Consider the following 20,633-nt stretch of genomic DNA (forward strand, 5'->3'; position numbering starts at 1 on the left):
TAAATACAAAGCTCAGCCAGGGCTTGACTTCCAAAACCAAATATCACTAGAAAGCTAACCATTTTATTCAAACTGACTTTCAGCTGTTAAGCATGACATGGCTAATTTAAATGTACATATTAATTATGGCTAAGAGATCACACGTATGATTAATCTTCCCCATGTTAACTGATGTGATCTTATTTTTAATGTCATGGCTCAGTCAGTAGGATTGAGCTGTCACTCACAGGCAGTGCTGGTCTAGTGTCTTTTCTAAATGTCACATCAGATGTGATAATGAACATCATACGAGTTCTGGAGTAAGGTTAAGTAATATTCTGTAGCTAGAGGCTGGAATTATTATTTTGGTGTTTTTAATAACTGCTCTGTAGCGTTTTCCTAATTTCCTATCTGTTACATAATTAGTAAGTATTTATTACCAAGTGGTAAGGATTTTCTGCTCGTAAAAAAGCAATCAACCATTGCAACATCTTTAAGCAAATGTGCTTAAATTACTTCAACAAGATAATATTTGAGGTCTGATGATAATATTCAGCTTCATATACAGAAATTTATTTAGTGTGTATTAGAGGCTTTAGGGTAAGAGTCAGAGGCTTAAGTGAGGGCTTTTCGCTGCAGTTGGTGAGAGTCGATGACAGCAAGAAATTGAATGGGAGGTGACATTCTGCTGTGTCTAAAGTGCCATCGTTGTGGGAGATGCGGCTTGTTTGAGGGCTTTTTCTTTCGTCCCTATCAGCCTGTGCCAGTATCAAACAAGATGGGTTGTCTACACCCTACAACAAAAAAATGTGAATAAAATTTTACCTTTAGGAATGCTCAAGTTAAATCCTGGGAGTGAGAGTATAATCACAGGTAACAGCAATTTCATTTGGGTATTTCTTTATTCGTATTACTAGTGAGTAAATATTTTTCTATGTATGGCATACACAGGGTAGACATGATGTGTCAGTGGAGTCATTTGCATCAGCTTTTTGAAGAGATGTCATGAATTTCATAAAATGTGTTAATTAAAATATACAGGAAAAGATAGAAAGACAGTGATTCCCAGCCATCTATTAAAAGTCTTGTAGTTTCGTGTTTCATCCTTTAGTAGGACAAAGTACAATAATTTACTACTTTTTATTTGACTCAGTATAAAATTATTCCCATTTAACTTGTGAGACTAATTAATTTGCATGCATTTAGTCATATAAAGTGCGAAAACTATTTTAAAGCAAATATTTAGACATGACTTGGGTTTCTTTGTCTGTTCAATGGAGCTGATATGTGGAAGGACAGAGGGATGTTAAATTGTTATCAGTATGATCATGTTGAAACTCAGCAAAGCAGTGCTGTTGGCAGCATGAAGCAGAGCTTATGAAAAGATTTACTAATCGAGCCAACAAACCACAACTAATTCAGTTTGTCCAGTGTTCTTTCACACCAGGAAGCTTTGCTTGCTAGTCTAAGAGTTTTCTGAAGCATGACTTAAAATATTCTTGAATTGTGAAGGGAACTGGAGCGGTGTTGTAAATAATGCTTCCACGCAGCAAGCATGTGCCAAATAATGAGGGAGTCATAATTTTCAAGAAAATACTGAGTATCTCAAGTTCTTTCAGGCAATGAGGTAATGTAGTGGTAGCTTTTATGTATTTTTCTTTTTGAAAGGAATCCTTGGGTTTTTTTCTTTGACTGTAAACCCACTGCACTTCTCTGTCTCTCTGCTTTCTCAAGGAGAGATTACTGTGAAAGGTTTTCAACCAGCAGTGCTGTCCTGCTGTTCAGTAAAAGCAGCGATCCACTGAAATCCTGATTTACAAGTAGAAGAGCTTATCTCTGAATTATCTGAAATACACCTGGGCAAGTGGAAGGGTTCTTTGTTTCTTCTGATAGAGTTCTAATGAGAAAGTCCTGATCTTTGGCCTTTTTCCCCCTCTAATGTAGCAGCAGAGGAGGTTCTTTGAGGCATGTGAGCCAAGAGGCTGTTGCTGAACTTTAATTTGTTCAAGTACCACCAGACCTGCCCAGCTTTCCAAGCCTTTTGTAGAAACGTGAATGGGAAAGACTGTGTGGGGTGAAGGGAGGTAACTGCGGTCTGAAGGTGTCTTTACTTTTGACACATTGTCTTATTATGTCATTTACAAGGAAATGTTCAGACAAATCATCCAAATGAGAAAAAAATAAAAATAATTCATTTTCAATAAAAGATACAGAAGTCTTGAGGGTCAGCACAGTTCAGTTTTTATCAGCGCTTACCAGGCCATTTGAAAACCAGTGCCTGTCCTCAGTTCTTGGCCAGGACAGCAGAACCACTGCCCACTTCTGATCTTTAGGGCCAGGTGGCTTTCCGCAGGCATGCTGATAAGGTCCTCAGCCTGGGTAGAAGCAGTAAGATCTCATTCTGAGTTTTCACCTGGACATCAGCAGAGGCTGGAAGGGCATTACTTCTACTAAGGCACTCTACTAAGTGCAACTCTTGATGCAAAAGTAACTCACGGTGTGAGTTGATTTACGTGAACCCAGCACCAGCTGAAAGCTGAACAAACTGCAGACAGTCTCAGCATCTATTTTTAGATCATTAATGGAATAAAAGAAGCTGATATGAAGACCATCACTTATATTAATTAAGTGCTTCTTGCAGACGCTTTACCCTGCTTCTTGTACTGGAGTGGGAAAGATTACGCTTGGTCAGTAGTAACTCCTGTGAAACTCCTGGCCCTAAGGTGAGGCCAACACTAAGCCTGTTAATAGGGAATATATGTAGTCCTGAAGTGTTCCTTTTGCATCTCTTTTTAGTAGGTTTCCCACTACCGTGGAGCACCTCAGTGTTCGAAGAAAGTAAATGCTAACAGAAAATCAGGCAGTTTATTACTCAAGTTGAGTAGAGCAAGACGTAATGGAATAAAGGGGTCATTAAGTCATTTTCAAAATAAGGATGTACTTCTCGTGGTTATTGCATCAGGCAAATTTGCTTTTGTGCTTTCATAGAGATAAAAGAAATCTAGTAGAAGAGGAGAATCTCACTCAAAGTATATCCTTTAGGTGTATTCTTTTTTCAGACTCTTTATTTGTATTGGAGGCTAGGGTCTACAGTAAAATCAACATAGGGATTTTAGTTATCTGAAACCATGACCACAAAAAACCCAGTAAAAATAAAATATATTGAATTTCCCATTAAGCTGCTGCCCTGTAATCAGGTTATAGAAATTATTCAGTGGGAGAAATGTATTTCGCTTTATTAAACTGCTGCTAAACCTTTTTACAGTACAATTGAATGTTCTTGGAGCACCAATCTGATGCAATTAAACTGTCAGAAATATTAATACTGATGCAGATGAGAATCTGGGTTTCTCCTGATTTACGCAGCTAAGCAAAGCAGTGCTAACATGAATCCAGCACTATCAGAAAGCTGCTCAATAGCAGCACTCACAACAGCAATTTTTTTTTTCCGTTAATAGAGTAAGAGAAGCTGAAACAGCGAGTGCCATTTATGGAACTAAATGTTCCTAGCAGGCATTTTACCCCACTTATTTTACCAGAGTAGGTTATTTCTTAAATCCCATTTTACAAATCAAAGTCAGTGTTAATTGTTTAAAATTAATTGTTTAATTTCCCTTAGATCCTTGAAAAGAAAGAGAAACGTAATAGTGAAGAAAATTCAGCTTTGAAATTTTGGTTATGTACTAAGCAGAAAATGCATTTAAGTGAACAGCCTTAGCTTCATGAAGGAAATATTCAATAGCAAGCTGTTAGCAAATGGTTTTACAGTGGCTCTTATGCAGTGGTGTGGATTTGCTTTCCAGGCGAGGATGAGCTGCTCAGCCCTCCCCAGGACACAAGCACAGGTTTGGAGGAAGTGATGGAGCAGCTGAACAACTCCTTCCCCAGCTCCAGAGGTGAGCGCTGCTGCCTGTGGCAGATGAGAGGGAAGAAGATAAAAGTAGTTTCTGTTCCTTGGTATTTTCAGGGGGTTGTATTGTGGTTTCAGGTTTTCTGTGGCTCTTTGTTTTAGCTGTCTTATTTAGAGTGGAGAAGCAGCCTGCTCCTCCTTTACCTTAAGCTATCTCCACAGGCAGCCCTTGCTAGATACACGGATGAAACAATGTCTGTCTTGAGACTTTTTTTTCCTGTCCCTTTTGCCGTGTACCTTTTCTCACAGCTTCTCTCCTTTTCAGTCAGCCCCCTTGCTGATTTATTTTTAATACAAATCTTAGCACATTTTTCTTCTGTTCTTACCTTTCTCCAAGAAGAATCTGGTTTGAAATAATATTAAAGTTCAGAGTCAAAAGTTCTCGACCTTCTAGCATGTGTATCCAGAGAGATGGAGGAAAAACAAGTGAGCTGCTTGTTTGTACAGCAAACGCTGCACTTGTGCGAACAGCCACAGAGTTTCTTTCAGTGCTTCCGTTTTGCTCATTCCTGTTGTTTGCTAAAGATAAGCATTTGTATTACTGGGATTTATTCATTCAACCTTTTTCATTTAGGAAGGTCCTCTCTGAGCCCAGAGAAAATACTCTACTGCCAAGAAAAATGGCTTAGATTCCTCGCAGGAGAAGGGAAGTTTGGGATATTACCTGTTGCAGTGAGAGAAGGCTCAGACATTAACCTCTTGGCAAAAGAAAGTCCCGGTGTCTACTGACAGCCTGTTAAGTGGATTTCAGTAGGGGAACAGACTTACTGCAGGACCCTTTCTCTGCATAGGTTTCACACATCACCCAGAGAGTCTTCCTTTAGCAGATAAATGTGTTAACCATCATGCTAGACTTTGAGTGAAGTCAAGTTTTCTCCATCCTTTCATTTCAAAGCAGGCTCAGCTCCCACCAGGCATTATCTATGAGCAGTGGAAAAGGAGAAGGCAGTATAAACTGCGTAAGATCTGATGCTGTAGATCAAAAGATGGAATCATTTAGAAACGTATTATTGAAGAAAATCTAATACAATATATTGTGAACTACATTCATCGCCACCTCAGCATTATATGAAAAAGTCATATGCCCAAGCCTCATTTTGCCTAGATACTCATTATCAGAGACAACAGACAAAAAATCTTTCAAATACTGGTCTGCAGATAAAAATGGACTTATTTGTGTTGCTGTGTACACAAGGTTGCGACAGACAGTGCTTTCTTACCAGTAACCGTCATTTGTGTAAATATGTTTTATTTAGGAGATCTTGCATAATTGTATGTGTCTAGACGTAGAAGATACCCCATGTGTTAAAATATTCACCAAATGTGGTATATAATTTGTAATCATAGCGGATGACACTGACAAAGAGTGTTTCGTTTTAAAAACAAGTTTAGTTTTAAGTAAAATAGGTGCAATTTACAAAACAACAGTTAATGAGATATTTGAAATAGAGGTTCATTTCCTGTGTATAAATAGTTAAGAGATCAGTCTGATAGATATCACTCCCTACTGACTGAAAATAGAAAAGGTTTTTGATTTTATTAGTGAAAACTACAAAGCTTCATGAATGAAACTGATAGAATATAAAGTTTGGTTGAGAAATAGGAATGGTCAGGTCCTCTGTGAGACAGTTTGTCCTACAACCAGTGCGAATTGATTTCCATTCACTGGTTGATATAGAAGGCTACTGACATTGTGAATTCTGCTGAGATCTCATGCAGACTTCAGTTATTGCAGTTTTCTTCTACTCCCATTTTAATGATTTGATTATATTTGATTTATACCCACATAAACAAAGCTTACATCCACAGCTAATTTGCTGCAGCCTCATGTACATCTTCAGCATGAGGTGAAGGATGCCATGGTCAGTCAGATCTCACGGGCATCAGGGATATGACTTAAAATTTACAAGACTGCAGGAAGGAGAAAAGGAAGCAGGGTTGACTCGTCCCAACAAGTCCTTGAATCAGGGGCCATTTTGCTGTCGAGAGGTGCAAATCTGTATCTCAGGTTTCCAATCTGTAATAAAAGATGAACATGCACTTGCAAAAGAGTGAAAGCAGTTTGGCAAAGCAGCCTGAGAAGAGGGCATAGTGTAAGGATTCAAACGTGGTGCAAGTAGTATTTTATTTCTTTGCATTACAGGTTGCCTTGAATCTCAAGTTATTTGTAGGTATTCAGGAAGCAGAACAATAAGCCCAAACAAGTGATGAGTAGAGATCTATAAAGAATACATTTTCTTATATTAATTCTTACTAAGTAGAATTTAAAAATTGGCAGAGGCAAGAAACTTGGTCATCCCAGTCTGGCATTCAGAAGTGTGTTGTGATACGGGAGCTTATGAAATATTATGTGAGAGGTGAATTCAAACTACTTGGGTAAAGTGGCACCACATGTGATGTATACTATCTTTAGGAACTAAAACTAAAAGGAAGATGGATTAAATGCCCAAGATTGAGTGGTACTAGAAGTAGCTCTGTTTATTTCTATACTAATGCTGTAGGAGAAGTCTGGAGAAGTCTGCTATGATACACACAGAGCATGCAGTTCCAGAAGAGCTGCAGAGAGCACAGGGCACTCATCAAAACCTTCCTAAACTGAAAGTGAGAATAACAAAATGAAATTCAGGGACAAGCACCCATACAAATAACCTGAAATTTATACATGGAATCAACTGAGGAAATCTAGGGATGTTTTAAAAGGCCTGGGAAGTTACTGGCAGGACATGAAATTTGGGGTTCCTTTGTGGCCTGTAAAAAAAGCATGTTAAATTTCAAGCTAAAAGTCCCGCTCCAGCATGTCACAGCATATGAGGTGATACACCTTTTGAATGAGGGACATAATTCTGGTCATCTTATTGCAATTAGGATAACAACAACTTCAAGGAGTGTAGAAGAATATGACAAGAGCAAACTGAACTCTGATGGCTTTGGTTCAAGACAAAAGTTCAGAGCTGAAAAAGCAGTGAAGAGAGAAGAGGACTAAATTTCTGGGCTTGGGTGCACAGATGTATAGTTGAACATCAGATGATACAAATTAAAACCAAAATGTTTAGTCTAAATATCATCCCAAGCATTTGAAGAGTAAGATTTGCTCAGGCTGGGAAGTAGTTTTGTAGAGCAAGTAGTAGCTCTTATTTCGGACTTCTGAAACAAAGCAATAAAATGTAGAAGTAATTAATTGCCACTCACCTGGGGATATATATTCATTTTGATTGTATTTTCCAAGCTTTTGCTGCATATAGTTAGTTTTTAAAGGGCATCAAGGCTTCATAGCATCATTTGGAATATATTTTAGACAAGCATGTGTTAAGCAAATCATGTCATAGGCCTGCATAAGCAGATCTCGGGTGCAATAACTTGTGTTAATGTAATAGGATTTTTTTGTTTCTTGAGTTAACCTTTAGGCAGTTCTTGGCTTTTTCTAAGGAGCGGAGGACCTCCATGCTTCTTGCACAGCTTACTGTTGGTGCAAAAAGCTGTTTCATTTCTGGAGAGGAAAATTCTGCTGAATACCTGATGATTGCTGTCCTTAAGGAATTTTTCTTTCCTTTAATCTACAAGGCTTCCCATCCGTTCCTCTTTTACTTCGCTGCTCCCAGCAAATTCACAACTGCTGCAGCTGCGTCAAACAGCTGCTGTGCTAGCTCAAAGCAGATGTCAAAGCCAGAGGTCTGACATTTAGTGGAAATCTACCATTAAATACCACCTCAGTGGTTTATTTGACCCTGCTTGATAATGGGCCACAGAGGAAAACATTTTCACGCTGTATTTGTGCCCAAGCTACTAAATCTCCAGGGAATTGGTTCACAGTTAGAAAGTAAGAGTGGCAGGCCAGTATCTTTAAAGCCAAATTCATCTCCTCTGCAGCACTTGGGGAAGTTGCACTGCTGTAGGTGGGTCTCATGGTGGACCAGGCTGTGTTTTGCGGTTTTAGTTTTGTGGCAGATGCTTTCTGTGAATGAAGCTTAGAGAGGAATGTAGGGGTGGAAGTTCGTGAGCTAACTGAAATTGATGAGAGAGCTTCCCAGGCTTTCAGTGCAGAGCCCTTGCTGGAGGATAATGAGGAAGGGGGAGCCAAGAGTGGTTGGAAATGAGACCACAATGGCTTAGAAGAGCTAAGAGGCCATGACAACATGAAGACATTTGGAGAGGGATTGGTACTCACCATTATTATTTGACAGATGTTATTATATCATTATATATTGTATTATCATTATATAATACTACTATAGTATTATATTATTGTATAATACTATTATAGTATTATTAATACAGATGTTATCTTGTGCGGTGAAATTACAAGACCCCTTGGCAATAAATAAATGGCATTAAGAATAGCACCACCTTTTACAAATTTTGTTTTATTTCTATCTCAGTCATATAAAACCACATCAGACACATTCTGTCCTCCCTCTCTCTTCCATCAGCCAGGCGCTGTCATGAATGGGACTGGTGTCCTAAGTGGAACTAGCAACTTTCAGCACTCAAATAATGCAGTTTCTCTTATTCTGACAGCAAAATGTCTTACCACACAGACTTTTCACGCTTTACTGAATCAGTGGAAGAGTACTCTGGAGTTATTACAGTGTGGGGTATTCTGGAAATACTCCTCCAGCTGAGCTACCCTGGCCTCTTCTGGACTGCATCCCCTTCTCTGTGCTATGGTCCTACATCCCACATCCGTTAGCCCAGATGACTGAGAACCCTTATCACTCCCCTGTGGCACAACAGTACTGAAGTGGCTGAGCTTCTCTGTGGATTTCTGCTAAGACAGGGATGGTGAGGGCTAGATCTTTCATGATTTACAAGTTGAGTCCTGATATAAACTGAGAATACATTAATGAATTTAACAGAACTTCAAGGAACAATTTTTTAAGGAAAAAAAAAGCTCTTTGCAGATCCAGATCTCCCCTCTGCAGGCCATCCCTCTCCTGAGTTCAGTGAGAGGGGCAGTGCAGTAGATGCTTAATGCTCTGTGCTTTGATCTAAATCTGCATAGATGCATGAAGTTTTCATTAGTGCCTCTGCTTTCAGGTCTGATTTGATTGCTCTCGGTGCACCTTTTCCTGTGTTACAATGTCATGTAGATTTCAAAAAAAGAAAAAGAAGGAAAGACTGATTTTGTAAGGGCAGGAAATCTTGATTTGAGCAGGAATAATGGATAAATGGGCACCCATAGATTGTGTATCAGTGTTTTGATGCCTTATGGAATGCAAATTTTCAGAACTGCAGCAATACAGTCAGTGTTCTTCCTCTGCAGTTTATGTCAAACCGCACTCCTTGTCTTAAAACTTGAGACACGCATTCATTCATATGCAATGAAGAAAACAAAGTAAAATCCATTAAACTCTTTTTAATCCTCCTCCAAAAGAAATTAGCTGTTACTGTAGTAGTGCTACTCTTCACTGCATTTAACAAATTCTATGGCTGATTACTCACCACAGACTTAACCTCGCCAAATGTTTTGTGTGGTGCAGAGCTATCTCAGTTACCTTTAAATACATTCATTTTCAAGCAGAATCCAATCTGTCTTATGTAGATACTTAAATTAGACACTGTAGCTGCAGTTTTAGGTGCTTGTGCAGACAGGTAGGCATTTCTTAAGACCTCCAAAAGGATCCAGTATTTTGCATGTAGGCATTTCCTTCTCTCCTCTTGACCCAAACCAAACTGTCTTTTGCTGGATCTCATTCATGCCCCAGGATGCTTGCACACCCAGCTCTTCCATGCTGCAGTTCCTGGAGGCCTTAGGTAGCTACCTACTCACCTAAACCTTGGAGCTTTTCCTCGGAAGACAACCAAAGCATGCAATGGGGGTTTTATCTTCATTTTCAAGGATTTTCTATTACATGATTTATATTGGTGAGAAGCTGTCAGCTTCCCTCCTTGGAGGCATTTTTTAGGAAATTCATGGCTCCTGGTAAAAGCACCAGAGAAGGTCACAGGCTGTGTAGGTGCTCTCATAATTCCTAGGGAGTTAGGCAGGCGTGCAAGGTGAAGTCCTTAGAAGTGAAGCAGCACCTCTCCTGTCCGTCAGGCTCACTCTGGTCACCAGCACATGTGGTGTAGACATAACCTGAGTCAAGGCTCCCATTAACAGCAGAATAAAAATGCACATGCAGAGCACGACTTCAGACATACTGTTATCATTTCTGATAGTAAGTGTGTTATTGGGGAGAGGTAGAGAGGAAGGAAGGGAATAAAACCTCCTCTGTTCAGGAAATCATAACCTTTGCTGTCCAGGCCCTCCAGAGGTTGCCCCAGCTGTTTCTGTTGCACGGCGTGTGTAGGTGAGTGGTGGCTCTGACCTGTGGTAGTCGGTGATGCCATTCGCTTCCTTTACCCTCTTCTCCTCTCCTTTACCACCCCTGCTCAGCGTTGCTCTGTTGCTGAGCCTTCTTGTTCTGCTCCTTGTAAAATACCTACGAAGCTATTTATTATCTTCCTTCCCTCCTCCTGCAGACTGCCATACCTAGGACAAAACTCAACAGCAGTTAGGTTACTGTTATGCTGACTGGTGTGTTCATTGTCCCATACGGCGTTTACAGTTACATCATTTACAACAGCTCTGGTGCAAAGATCATCCTTTTTCTTGAACAGCATCTACTGCAGTGACTTTGTCACCTATGACTGCAAGTCTGGTGGTACTGGTGCTGTCAGTAACATGACAGTGATAGTGGGACACTGCTTCTAGAAACAGCAAGCATCTTATTGCCACTGGCTGTGCGATGGGAAGGGGGATGAGGGGGTGTTTCTGCTGTTGATTCACACCTGGTTTTCTTTTTTTATGAACAAATATGCTATGATAAGCGTTTGAGAAGAATCAGTATGATCAAAGTATGGCTTCTGTGAAGGCTCGTCAGGAGCATCTTTTCAGCTAAACCCATTAATGACTCCTCCATTTTGGCAGTACCACTTAAAAGTGATGAGATACTTTCCCTTTCTTCCCCTTCTATTTGAATTTTTTTTCTCCTTTTCTCCCTCCACCCCCTCAGTTTTACCAAGCTTGCAGATCAGCTTGTTGGAAACATCTGTTGGAATAAATTTTATCTTGAATGTGAGCATGTTACATTCCACTATACAGCTCCAGGTGTGTGTGGGGGTGGGTGGATATGGGTGTGTGTACATATGAATGCATACCTGTGTATGTGTATGTAGGCCATAATAAAATGGAAAATGTCCGCATGAATTAATTTGCTGGGGGGGAAACGTGATCTTACCACTAATACTGATTCGTAGAAGTACTCACATTGAGGAAATTTGGATGCTCAGGAAGTGACTTGAGATCTCTGCTGTCCTTGTCCTCAACTGAAAGGTCTGTAAGTTGGTTTTAGTCATTTTCTCAAGTGTTTTTGCTAAGTTAAAACCAAGCCACAGATTATGGAACTGTTCTTGAATAAATCAACTCAGAATCTTAGTGGATATTAGTGCACTTTCAGTCTTTGTTTAAAGCAGAAGCGTGGTTATTTTATTTATATTAAATTCCTAAATGGAAATTGAAGTGTCTCCTACAGTATAAAATATATATTCACATGTGGTTTTTTCCCTTTCTTTTCTAATATTTCTTTCACTTCCTCTCTCTGTTCCTAAAGGAAGAAATGCCCCTGGAAAGCCAGTGAGAGAGGTTAGTGAGATGCAGGCTCACTGCCATGGTTTCTGTTTGTCACAGCTTGTTTTCTGTGCCCAGCATGCGTGTGACAGCAGCACTGGTTTGCTTGGGTTTGGTAAAGGGTGGTGGTGATTTTATTTTGCTTTGGGTTTTGTTTGATTTTGCTGAGTGCATTCCCCGTGTGTGCTCTAACAGTAGCGTACCTCTCAACTTTCAGCAAAGACAATGTCAGCTCAGGGGTCTGCATTTTCTTACACCCTCCCAGAGAAGGAAACTCAGGAATGGGGAAGAGAAAATAATACACTGAAATTAAGCCTCTAGATGATAAATGTGGTCAGCAAATATGCTGCGGTCATTGACTTATGTTCTGTTGCTCATGTACGTAAGCACAACAGGGAGACACATGTCTCTTGCTGTTCTGCTTACATACTCACAATTATATTCACATATATGTGTCAATATACCAACCGTCATCTCCAGTTCTTAAGTAGTTTTTAAATTTTTCTTCAGAACAGTGAGAGTTGAGAGGTATAAGAGATTCAGGTGTTTTAATTTCCTGATACACTATTGCAGAATGAAGAATGCTACTAACATTCACCAGCTCCGCAGCGTTGTATTCAGCAGTGCAAATGGGCGATGGTTTTCACTGTGCACTTCGGATGTGGTTGGTTTGATGCAAAATAGATTTTAGAATTTGTATGTTGCTGCTTGTAATGGAGGAGAACATTTTGCACTGTGTTGTCATAGCACCTTTGGAAGTATTTCCAGAGAGCCTTGATTTTTCTTCTGCAAAGCTGCTCTTCACTCGCCAACCAGATAGAATGTTTGAAAGATTAATTCCTAGCAAAAATTATTATTAGAGATAAAATATTCAGAGACTGCCTGAGTGCAATTGCAAGTAGCTGTAAAACGACCTTTTCCGCACAGAAGACTTTGAGTGTGGATGAGGCAGAAATTGAAGGGTAACCCGGTTTGCAGACTTCTGCTGGTGCAGAGAGGGGGGCTCACGGCAAGACGCTGCGCTGGGGTTTTTAGCAGAGCTGTTGTGAACCCCCAGTCATGGACGGGCTACCCCAGGTAGGCCAGGGTTTGTTCTAACGCGGTACCTTGAAATACAGTGGTTCTCTTCACTGGCTGTAGGAGCTGGCACGGGTCCAGCTACTTTGAGGCGTAAGATCCTTGTCTGACCTCTCATATGGATCAAAAAAAGGGTGCCTGGGATGTCATCAACAGACTGCACCAGTCCAATCATTTTATGGAAGTTACTTCATACTCAGCCCTGCATGTTCTTCATAGAGTCTGAGAATTCTCCAACTGAGCAAAACAGGTTGTTTATTTCCACTATGCTCATTTATGTTTATGCATATTCAGAAAAAGCGGCTGCTACTGCAGGCATATTTGATACAATTAATGTAAAAAAAAAAAAAAGTAAGAAAAAAATCAGAAAAATTAGCATGTCCTACCTGATCAGGTTCCAGCAGCTTAATCCTAAAAACTTTGACTTCAGTTAATCACTCACCACTTCTGTTTGTGCTCACTGACAGGTCCAAAGGGGGCTCAGTAACTTGCAAAGCTGAATATAAAATGCAATTCTCCACCTGCTTATGAAGTGTATGAGTTAAGGTGTAGAGCAGCTTTTGCTTTATGTGTGAATCCATTTGCACAAAGGCAGATCATGCGGTTTTAAACCCACTTGGCCAGGTTTTGATCCCATTACTCACATTAGGTATTGTTTTCGTGTATAATCCCATGGATTTCGTGGCATTACTCAATATGAATACGGGTATCAAAATCCAAGCCACCAACAGGAAGGATTTTTCTTTTGTCAGGGAAGTGTTAGAAATCTGTGCTGCTAAAAAAGGCACTGCATTGTGTTGGGATTTCTTAATTTACTTTCTATCCACTCTTTCAAGTCTGAATGCTCCACATTTATTTCTCTGACAAGTTGTAGTGTAAGATTGGAATTCAGTTACTGTGCTTGCACCCAAGGGCCTTAATTCCAGCAAACCCTCTAAAGCAAATTCAGCAGATGTGAAAGGCATCGTGCTATATGTGACCAGAAGTGATGCATTTAGTGTCTGCAGCAATAGGTGTCTTCTGCTTTCAAAGCAAATGCACATGTGTTAATATTCCCTCTATTTTCTAAGTCTAGGTTAATATCGTTCATGTCCATTTTGAGCTTTTCATGCTTCATTCCAAAGTGTGTGCTAGTTTTTTTCTTACACAGTAGCATCTTTCAACCTTTCAGTGCCTCAAGCACGGAGAAAACTTTTTCAGCTTTAATGTTTTTAAAAAGAAGAAAGAATGGAATTAATGTCTTCTTTAGTGGCCTTACTTTAAAAATATGAAGAATAATGAGTGGAAAGCAGTGACTGATATTTTTCTAAGTGTTTTTAGGACAGCACTTTTCTCATTTGCTTTTTAATTAAAAATGTCGGTGTCCTACATTTCAGTCTTAGATAGGGCAAGTGAGCAGTATTCAACAGAAGCAGCAGAGCTATATAGAAACAGTCAGTGAATCTGGAGGCTTACTTAGGTAACAGGCAATATAGAAGAGGGTGCATTCATTGGACATACAGTACCAGGATATGTTGTTCTCAACTATTTGCAGTCTTGATTGCCTCAGCTGTTACTCCCATGTGCAAGAGGTGCAAAAAAACTGTTGGCAGTGCAGTGATGCACAGATGAGTGTTGGCCAGTTAAGTGGAGCACAGCTATATTGCCCACTCTTCTGGGCCAGCCTCGCATCCTGTGACTGTCCCAGAGACAGTGGTCCCCAAGCTGTTGCACTTTACAGTCCAGCTATCAACACAGACTGCGATCAGCCGTGGTTTAGGGTCATGCTCTGAGCTGTAAACTCAGATGGCTCAGGAGGAGACGCAATTGTTCAGGTTTTCTGCAGAGGAAATTAAGACCTGTGCCAGAGAGGCGGCATGGAGGTAGCATGCCTCTGTACAGCTTTTGTGGAGGGAGATCGGATTTGAAGTATGGTTATTTCAAAAATACGGTGGCAATTAACAGAGAAAAGAAGACTAGCAGACATTCCTGTAATTTTTATGTATTAAAAGAATATCTAGGGATCCCTGGATGCATAAGGTCTTCTTGGCCAGTGTTTTAGTTGCCTGAACAATTTAGTAATTTGTACTTACTGTGGCATACTTCTGAAATACTTCTTCTCAGGTTTTTTTTGATTGAAGTTATTCATTCTAGCCCTAGCCTCTTCCTATAAAACCAGCTTGCCTTTGGTACTTTTACAGCTCTGTATCTCACAGCACAAAATGGTATTAACCAATACTGATTTTTTTCTGAAGATGGGGTTTAGCAGTTTGGGTTGCTCTAAGTCCATGGAAGGGGCATCACTCTTCCTGGGCTGCGAATGAGTGGTGTTGGAGTCCCGGAAGAGCCCTGGAGTCCCATCGTTGTTTCTAGAAACAACAGATGGCAACAAATCTGCACGACAGACCGTGGTGCCGCAGGCCGCAGTGCCTCTCATGGCTGGCTGGCCAGGTACAGTGCTCACCACCACCCTGTCTCGTGTCTGTAGGTTCCTGCAGGTGAGGAAGAAGAAGAGTATTTAAAGCCTAGAGATTTCTTGAAAGTAGTTTGCAGTGTCGGGGTGGGGATGCTGCAAGTCACTCTGGTTGTAGCAGGGTTATTCTGATAAAGCCTTAATAGCACATGCTACACATACACCTGAGCCATGTCAGAGTTTCAGGTAAGTAGAGCAAACCAGTGGCAGTTACCTTTCTGTTTGCATAAGCAGCTCCAATCTAAAATACATTTTTGCTTTCATATGGCTTCATCAGATTTTCACTTCCCAAGGTGTAATTTGCTGGATTGATCTCAGCCTGTATGGTGCCGGTAAGAGGGATTATCGCTTACGTCTAAAATAAATGTGGTAGCATACATTTACTTTAAAGTAAGCTATGTTTTGAGCAAAACTTGGCAGGAATTTTTCATACACTGTTACTTGACATGCTGATGAGCAAATCGCAAGGTTTTTCTTAGGATTAATAGGATGGCTCTATGTTAATGATTCATGGATAAAATTGCTGTTTGATGCATCTGTTTCTCTGTGCATTAGTGCAATTAGCAAAATGTCACCAGATTAGAAAAAAGTATTTCTTCATATTGATACCTGGCAAACTGTACTACACACAGCACAGCTCACTGTTGAGTACTTAGGTTGTTGAGTAGTTATCTTTTAGATACAGCCTAGTTTTATGTAATGAATGCTAAATTTAAAAAAAAAAAGAATAAAAACTAGTATTTGAATGCAAAAGCTGGTAGTAATTCTCCAGAAGAAACAAGACAAACAATATCTCTGTTTCTCACATCATTTTTTTTATATTCCATAAATACTGGTAAGTATTAAGTAACATCACTCCAGGCTCCTATGTACTGCAGAAATGTCACCAGTGCATGACTACCATAATATATGAACATTTGGAAGAGGATGATGAATTTGATTTCTCCCACAGGGAAGGTTCATTCCTGTTGTTAGAGAAGACAGTTGTGTCAGGAGGGACCCCCACCGTGTAGGTGGGCAATGGTAACAGTCAGGCTCTGGCACATGACAGGTAGGGACTGCATGAAAGGTGTATCCTTCCTGCTTCCTTTGGGTGCTCCATTCTCAAGGACCATGGTGAGGACGAAGCATCCAGGCTAACACAAAGTGTTCCTGGGAAGCAAGAGCTGTGGGCAGATGGCATTCTCCTCTCATGTTTTTGCCAGACAAATACTCTCTCACAGGTACTCAGGGAGTAAATCAAACCCCTCATGCCCATACAGTTTTATTGAGTAACACTTTCCCTGTTACATGCTTGCAGTTGCTGGCACTCTGCAGCTTGGGCAGTTCTTGAGTTGGAGGTCGTGTGCACTTCTTTGCATCTAAATAAATCTTTCTTCAGTGATTATTTTCTGACTTGTTTCTTAACTCATTTATGTGTTTGGCCTCCCCATCAAGCTGTGGCGATGAGTTCAGTAATACAGTTATGTGCTCTGTGGGGTATAATTTCCTTCTGCTTGTTTTAAGGCCTTCTGTCTGATCATTTCGCCTTGTCCTTGCAAGAAATCTTGAACAATTAGTCCTTGGTCTGGATGCACATCTTCTAGGGTGCCTAGATCTCTGTCATATTCCCTCTTCAGTCATATTTTTTCAGGAGGGAGAGTGCAGATGGGATTCAGCTGTTCAAACCGTGATGCCTCTTATCATTTGAGATGCCAGAGGGTATTTGAGGCAGTCATAGAAGGTTGGAAATCCAACACAGGATCTGCAGGAGGCCCACAATCTTATGAACAGCAGTTGGAGACAATGCAGGATATACGCCAGTGGCCTAAAATGGCAACCTTTGGCAATTTAATCTTCCTGCCTTCAAGTCTGTGTGATGAAGTCATTTCTTACTGCTGATCAGCATTCGCTGCCTTTCCTTTCCATTTGCAGCGGTGGTAAAATGAATGTGAGAAGTTGTTACAGATTTTGTATCCAGAATTGTACTCTGCATTTATGTGTCACTTCGTTGTAAGAGGACCACATGTTGTGGTTTTGCCATCTTAGGACTTTGCAGTGGTTATGGGTAAGGAGAAATGCACAAGTCAACAACTGTGTAGTTACTTGGTAACTGTAGCATCTTTGTTTCTGCTGGACTGCAGTCTGAAAAGCAAAGGGTATTTTTAAAACGATTGAATAAACTGTGGCTGTTTAGTTTGGTCATCGTTTTAGCTATCTGTGCAGGTATCCTGCTGGGACCTCTTGGGTTTAATGATTTAGTTAATTACTGCTGATCTGTTTGTTTCTGTTTTTCTCCTTGATAGAACATTGAAGGGTCAAACACTTGCAGCACCGGTCGGAAATTTTTCTGTGATGTCAATGGATTTAATTGTTGCTTTTGGTGAACATTCGTAATGATGAAGCTTCATCACTACGGGGGGGTTCTTGGAACACAAATACGCTGGCTTGTTGTCAGCATAGCTTACCCTAGCCATTGAAGCCCATGTTAATGTTAAGTGTTCTGCAGAACAGGCAGTTTTTGCTAACAACAAATTAGACTCGTCCGAGAGACTTTTGAGAAGAGCACTCTCCGATGTACCCCACTGGGGATGGTGGTGAGCAGTACATGCAGAGTAATGTTATCTGTGCTCGGCCTTTTCTGTAAAATGTTTCTACCGACATGCTGCCATGCCATCTTCATTTAATCTCCTCTTCTTTGACTTTCTTTTTCAGGCCACAATGTAGGGAGCCTTTTCCACATGGCAGATGACTTGGGAAGAGCAATGGAAACCTTAGTGACAGTGATGACCGATGACAAGGTGTTAGAATAGCAAGATGTGTTTTACAACTTCAGGCGTCCCGCATGGTTTTTATAATATTCATACTACAAAGAGGATTAGACTGTAAGAGTTTACAAGAAAACAAATCTATATTTTTGTGAAGGGTAGTGGTACTATACTGTAGATTTCAGTAGTTTCCTAAGTCTGTTACTGTTTTGTTAACAATGGCAGGTTTACACGTCTATGCAATTGTACAAAAATTATAAGAAAACTACATGTAAAATCTTGATAGCTAAATAACTTGCCATTTCTTTATATGGAACGCATTTTGGGTTGTTTAAAAAAAATTTATAACAGCTATAATGAAAGATTGTAAACTAAAGTGTGCTTTATAAAAATAATTGTTTATAGAAACCCCCTTAAAAAAAAAACCACAAAAAAAATACTGAGGCAGTGCATTTGTTTAGTTTCATTTCAGCTCTGTAGTTGCATCAGAGGGATCATGTCCTGTGTTCTTTTCCTTGCCTATCAAAAAGAAAGGAAAAAAAAAAAAAAGGATTTCCTGCAGCAACACCAAAACGGCTAACTTACATTTTTCAATTGGTTTTGTCTGACTAGGGCTGGCTTAAAAAAAAGTCTCTTAACTTCCAGTGAAGGTAATTATGTCACCTCTTTTCAATAAAAATAAGAATTACATGAATAACACAGCTAGTTTGCAATAATTAAATGAAAGAGCACATTACATGACAGAGCCTGCAAAAAATTCATTTAGGGGGAAAAAAAAAAACCAACCCAGAAGAAAGAAGGAAAGGAAAGAATTTAATGAACATCCTATGTGCCAGCATTTCCTCTGCTGACTAAATTCCTGAACACTATTAGTAAAGGAGCGTAGAAATTGCCTTACCAGTAAACCTTTGGACCTTGGTGTCCAGTATCCCGCTGGCTGCCAGCAGCAGCCAATGCTTCAGCAAGAGTTGGGTACAGCTCTCCCCCTGCTGCCACCTCTTGCATCACCTTTGCTGCAGAGGAGAGAAGAAAGGGAGAAGTTCCCTCCTGGCCTGACCCTCTGTGGGATCAGTTTCCGACCCAAAGCACAAGTGGGTTACTCAGAGAGCATCTTTGCTTGTCCAGCTCCCAGTGCTGTTGAGGAGCATGAAGCTCCTTGATCCTCTGGAAAATAAAACCAGAGCTTTCCACAACACGTCTCAGTCTGCTACAGAGCTGGTCCCAAGGAGCTGCAATGCTGCGAGCAACCTTTGGGAAAAGCTGTAGAAGAGTTACTGCTGTTCTTGCGCGCGCACAGTGATCAGGTGAAGGTAGCCACACTGCTCCGTGAGATATTTATCAGCAAAACAAAGGCCCTGGTCCTTTCTTCTTCCCAGTTTCTCTCTATAAGCAATCCCACACAATTAACAGTAACATAAAGAGAAGAACTGAGAGTGAAACAGATTAGCCAGCTTGACTGTGGCTCATGAAAGGTACGCTTAGGTATGAGGTGCTGTCAGCAAAAGCTTTACCACTTCATTTTCTTAACCAGCTTTTAATTTTACCTTAGAATATGTAGAAGAACACCATCTGACTTTATATTGCAAGAGTAAAAAATCTGTTACCTCTTCTTGTATGAAGTGTAATTAAACTTGGGAAAGATTTTATTTTGAATGCTAGTTAACATTGAACATGGCTAGTCATGCTATTTCTACCTCACTTTGGTTTTGTGGTGTTCCTGACAAATACATACAGATAATGTTACATCATCACCACGTGTCCATTGTGTGACCAGGTCTCATCGTTTAAATAATCACAACAATGACAGTCATTTACAAAACATAAGTACAATCCCCCCAAACCTCTTCTTTCCTAATAAAGAGCTTTTTTAACACTTTATTACGATAGGAACCCTCAGTATTTCTCATGGTCATTTTTATCAGAAGGTTTAAATTGAGATCTGAGAAAGACATGGGTTTCTTCTTCTTTCCCCCCCCTTATAAGTTAAACTTTCTCTTCAGAAAAGTACATGGAGGAAAAATGGATTGCACGGTTGTTTTCATCAGGGTTTTGTTTTGTTTGTTTCACTTTCTAGATCCTAGTTTTGGAGTGAGTGTCAAAAAATATTTTAAAAGTTGAAAGCTTTATCGCTGCTTTTTTAAGCATAATTTGGGAATTATTTCATATTCCTTATAATGACAAAGTATTAAACTGTAAAACATAATCAGTGTAGTTGGATACATAAATACCATATGGCATGTTATTTCATTGTTACTCAGTACTGGTTTATTACTTGGGTATCATAATATATTGTGTTTTAACACCAACACTGTAACATTTACTAATTATTTTTATAAACTTCTGTTTTACGGCATTTTTTCACAACATACCAAATTCACCAAATATATGCCTTACTATTGTATTATATACTGCTTTACTGTGTATATCAATAAAGCACGCAATTATGTTATAAAAGGTGCAACATTTTTTATTGGGGTTCAGCAGTCACCCAGTGCATCACCCTCCAGCAAACCTCGCCTGAGTGCGCGCCCAGCACCCCACTGCTGCCAGTCGCCGAACCCCCTTGTTAGCAGCATCTGGGTGCCCTGGCCGCCTCCCCAGTGGGCAGGGTGTTGGCCGCAGTGCTCAGGATTTAGCTGGGAGAGGAAAAGCAGCTCTCCCTGCCTTGGGTTTTTGCTCGCTGTTGAAGTTGTGAACCTCCCGCTCCTGTGCTCCCCAAGCTTTTCGGAGGTTGCCAGCCTCCTGCTTTCTGCCTCGTCACAGAAGGGAGCCTCAGATCAGATTGGGATTCGCTGATCAGTCCAGCGCTTGATGGTCCCCTTGCCACCAGGCGTCATGCTAGCAAACTCCTCTGCTCTG

General features: G+C 40.3%; 1 protein-coding gene across 18 annotated transcripts in view; it reads left to right on the top strand.

Moving 5' to 3' along the window:
- The window catches only part of DMD (dystrophin), a 1,095,710-nt gene extending 1,075,482 nt beyond the window's left edge, over positions 1-20,228 (top strand). For 12 of the 18 annotated variants that reach the window (XM_037376985.1, XM_037376987.1, XM_037376988.1 and 9 more), the window contains 2 exons: positions 3,783-3,875; positions 17,722-18,348. In XM_037376985.1, coding sequence (XP_037232882.1) covers positions 3,783-3,875; positions 17,722-17,819 — 191 coding nt within the window. In that variant the 3' untranslated portion in view covers positions 17,820-18,348. Of the gene's footprint in view, positions 1-3,782; positions 3,876-11,481; positions 11,514-17,721 lie in introns of all 18 variants that reach the window. The other 6 variants (XM_037376983.1, XM_037376994.1, XM_037376997.1 and 3 more) reach the window with 3 other exon arrangements.
- The last annotated feature ends 405 nt before the right edge of the window (positions 20,229-20,633 follow it).

This window comes from Falco rusticolus, chromosome 2, assembly GCF_015220075.1.
Source record: "Falco rusticolus isolate bFalRus1 chromosome 2, bFalRus1.pri, whole genome shotgun sequence".
Classification (NCBI taxonomy): Eukaryota; Metazoa; Chordata; class Aves; order Falconiformes; family Falconidae; genus Falco; species Falco rusticolus.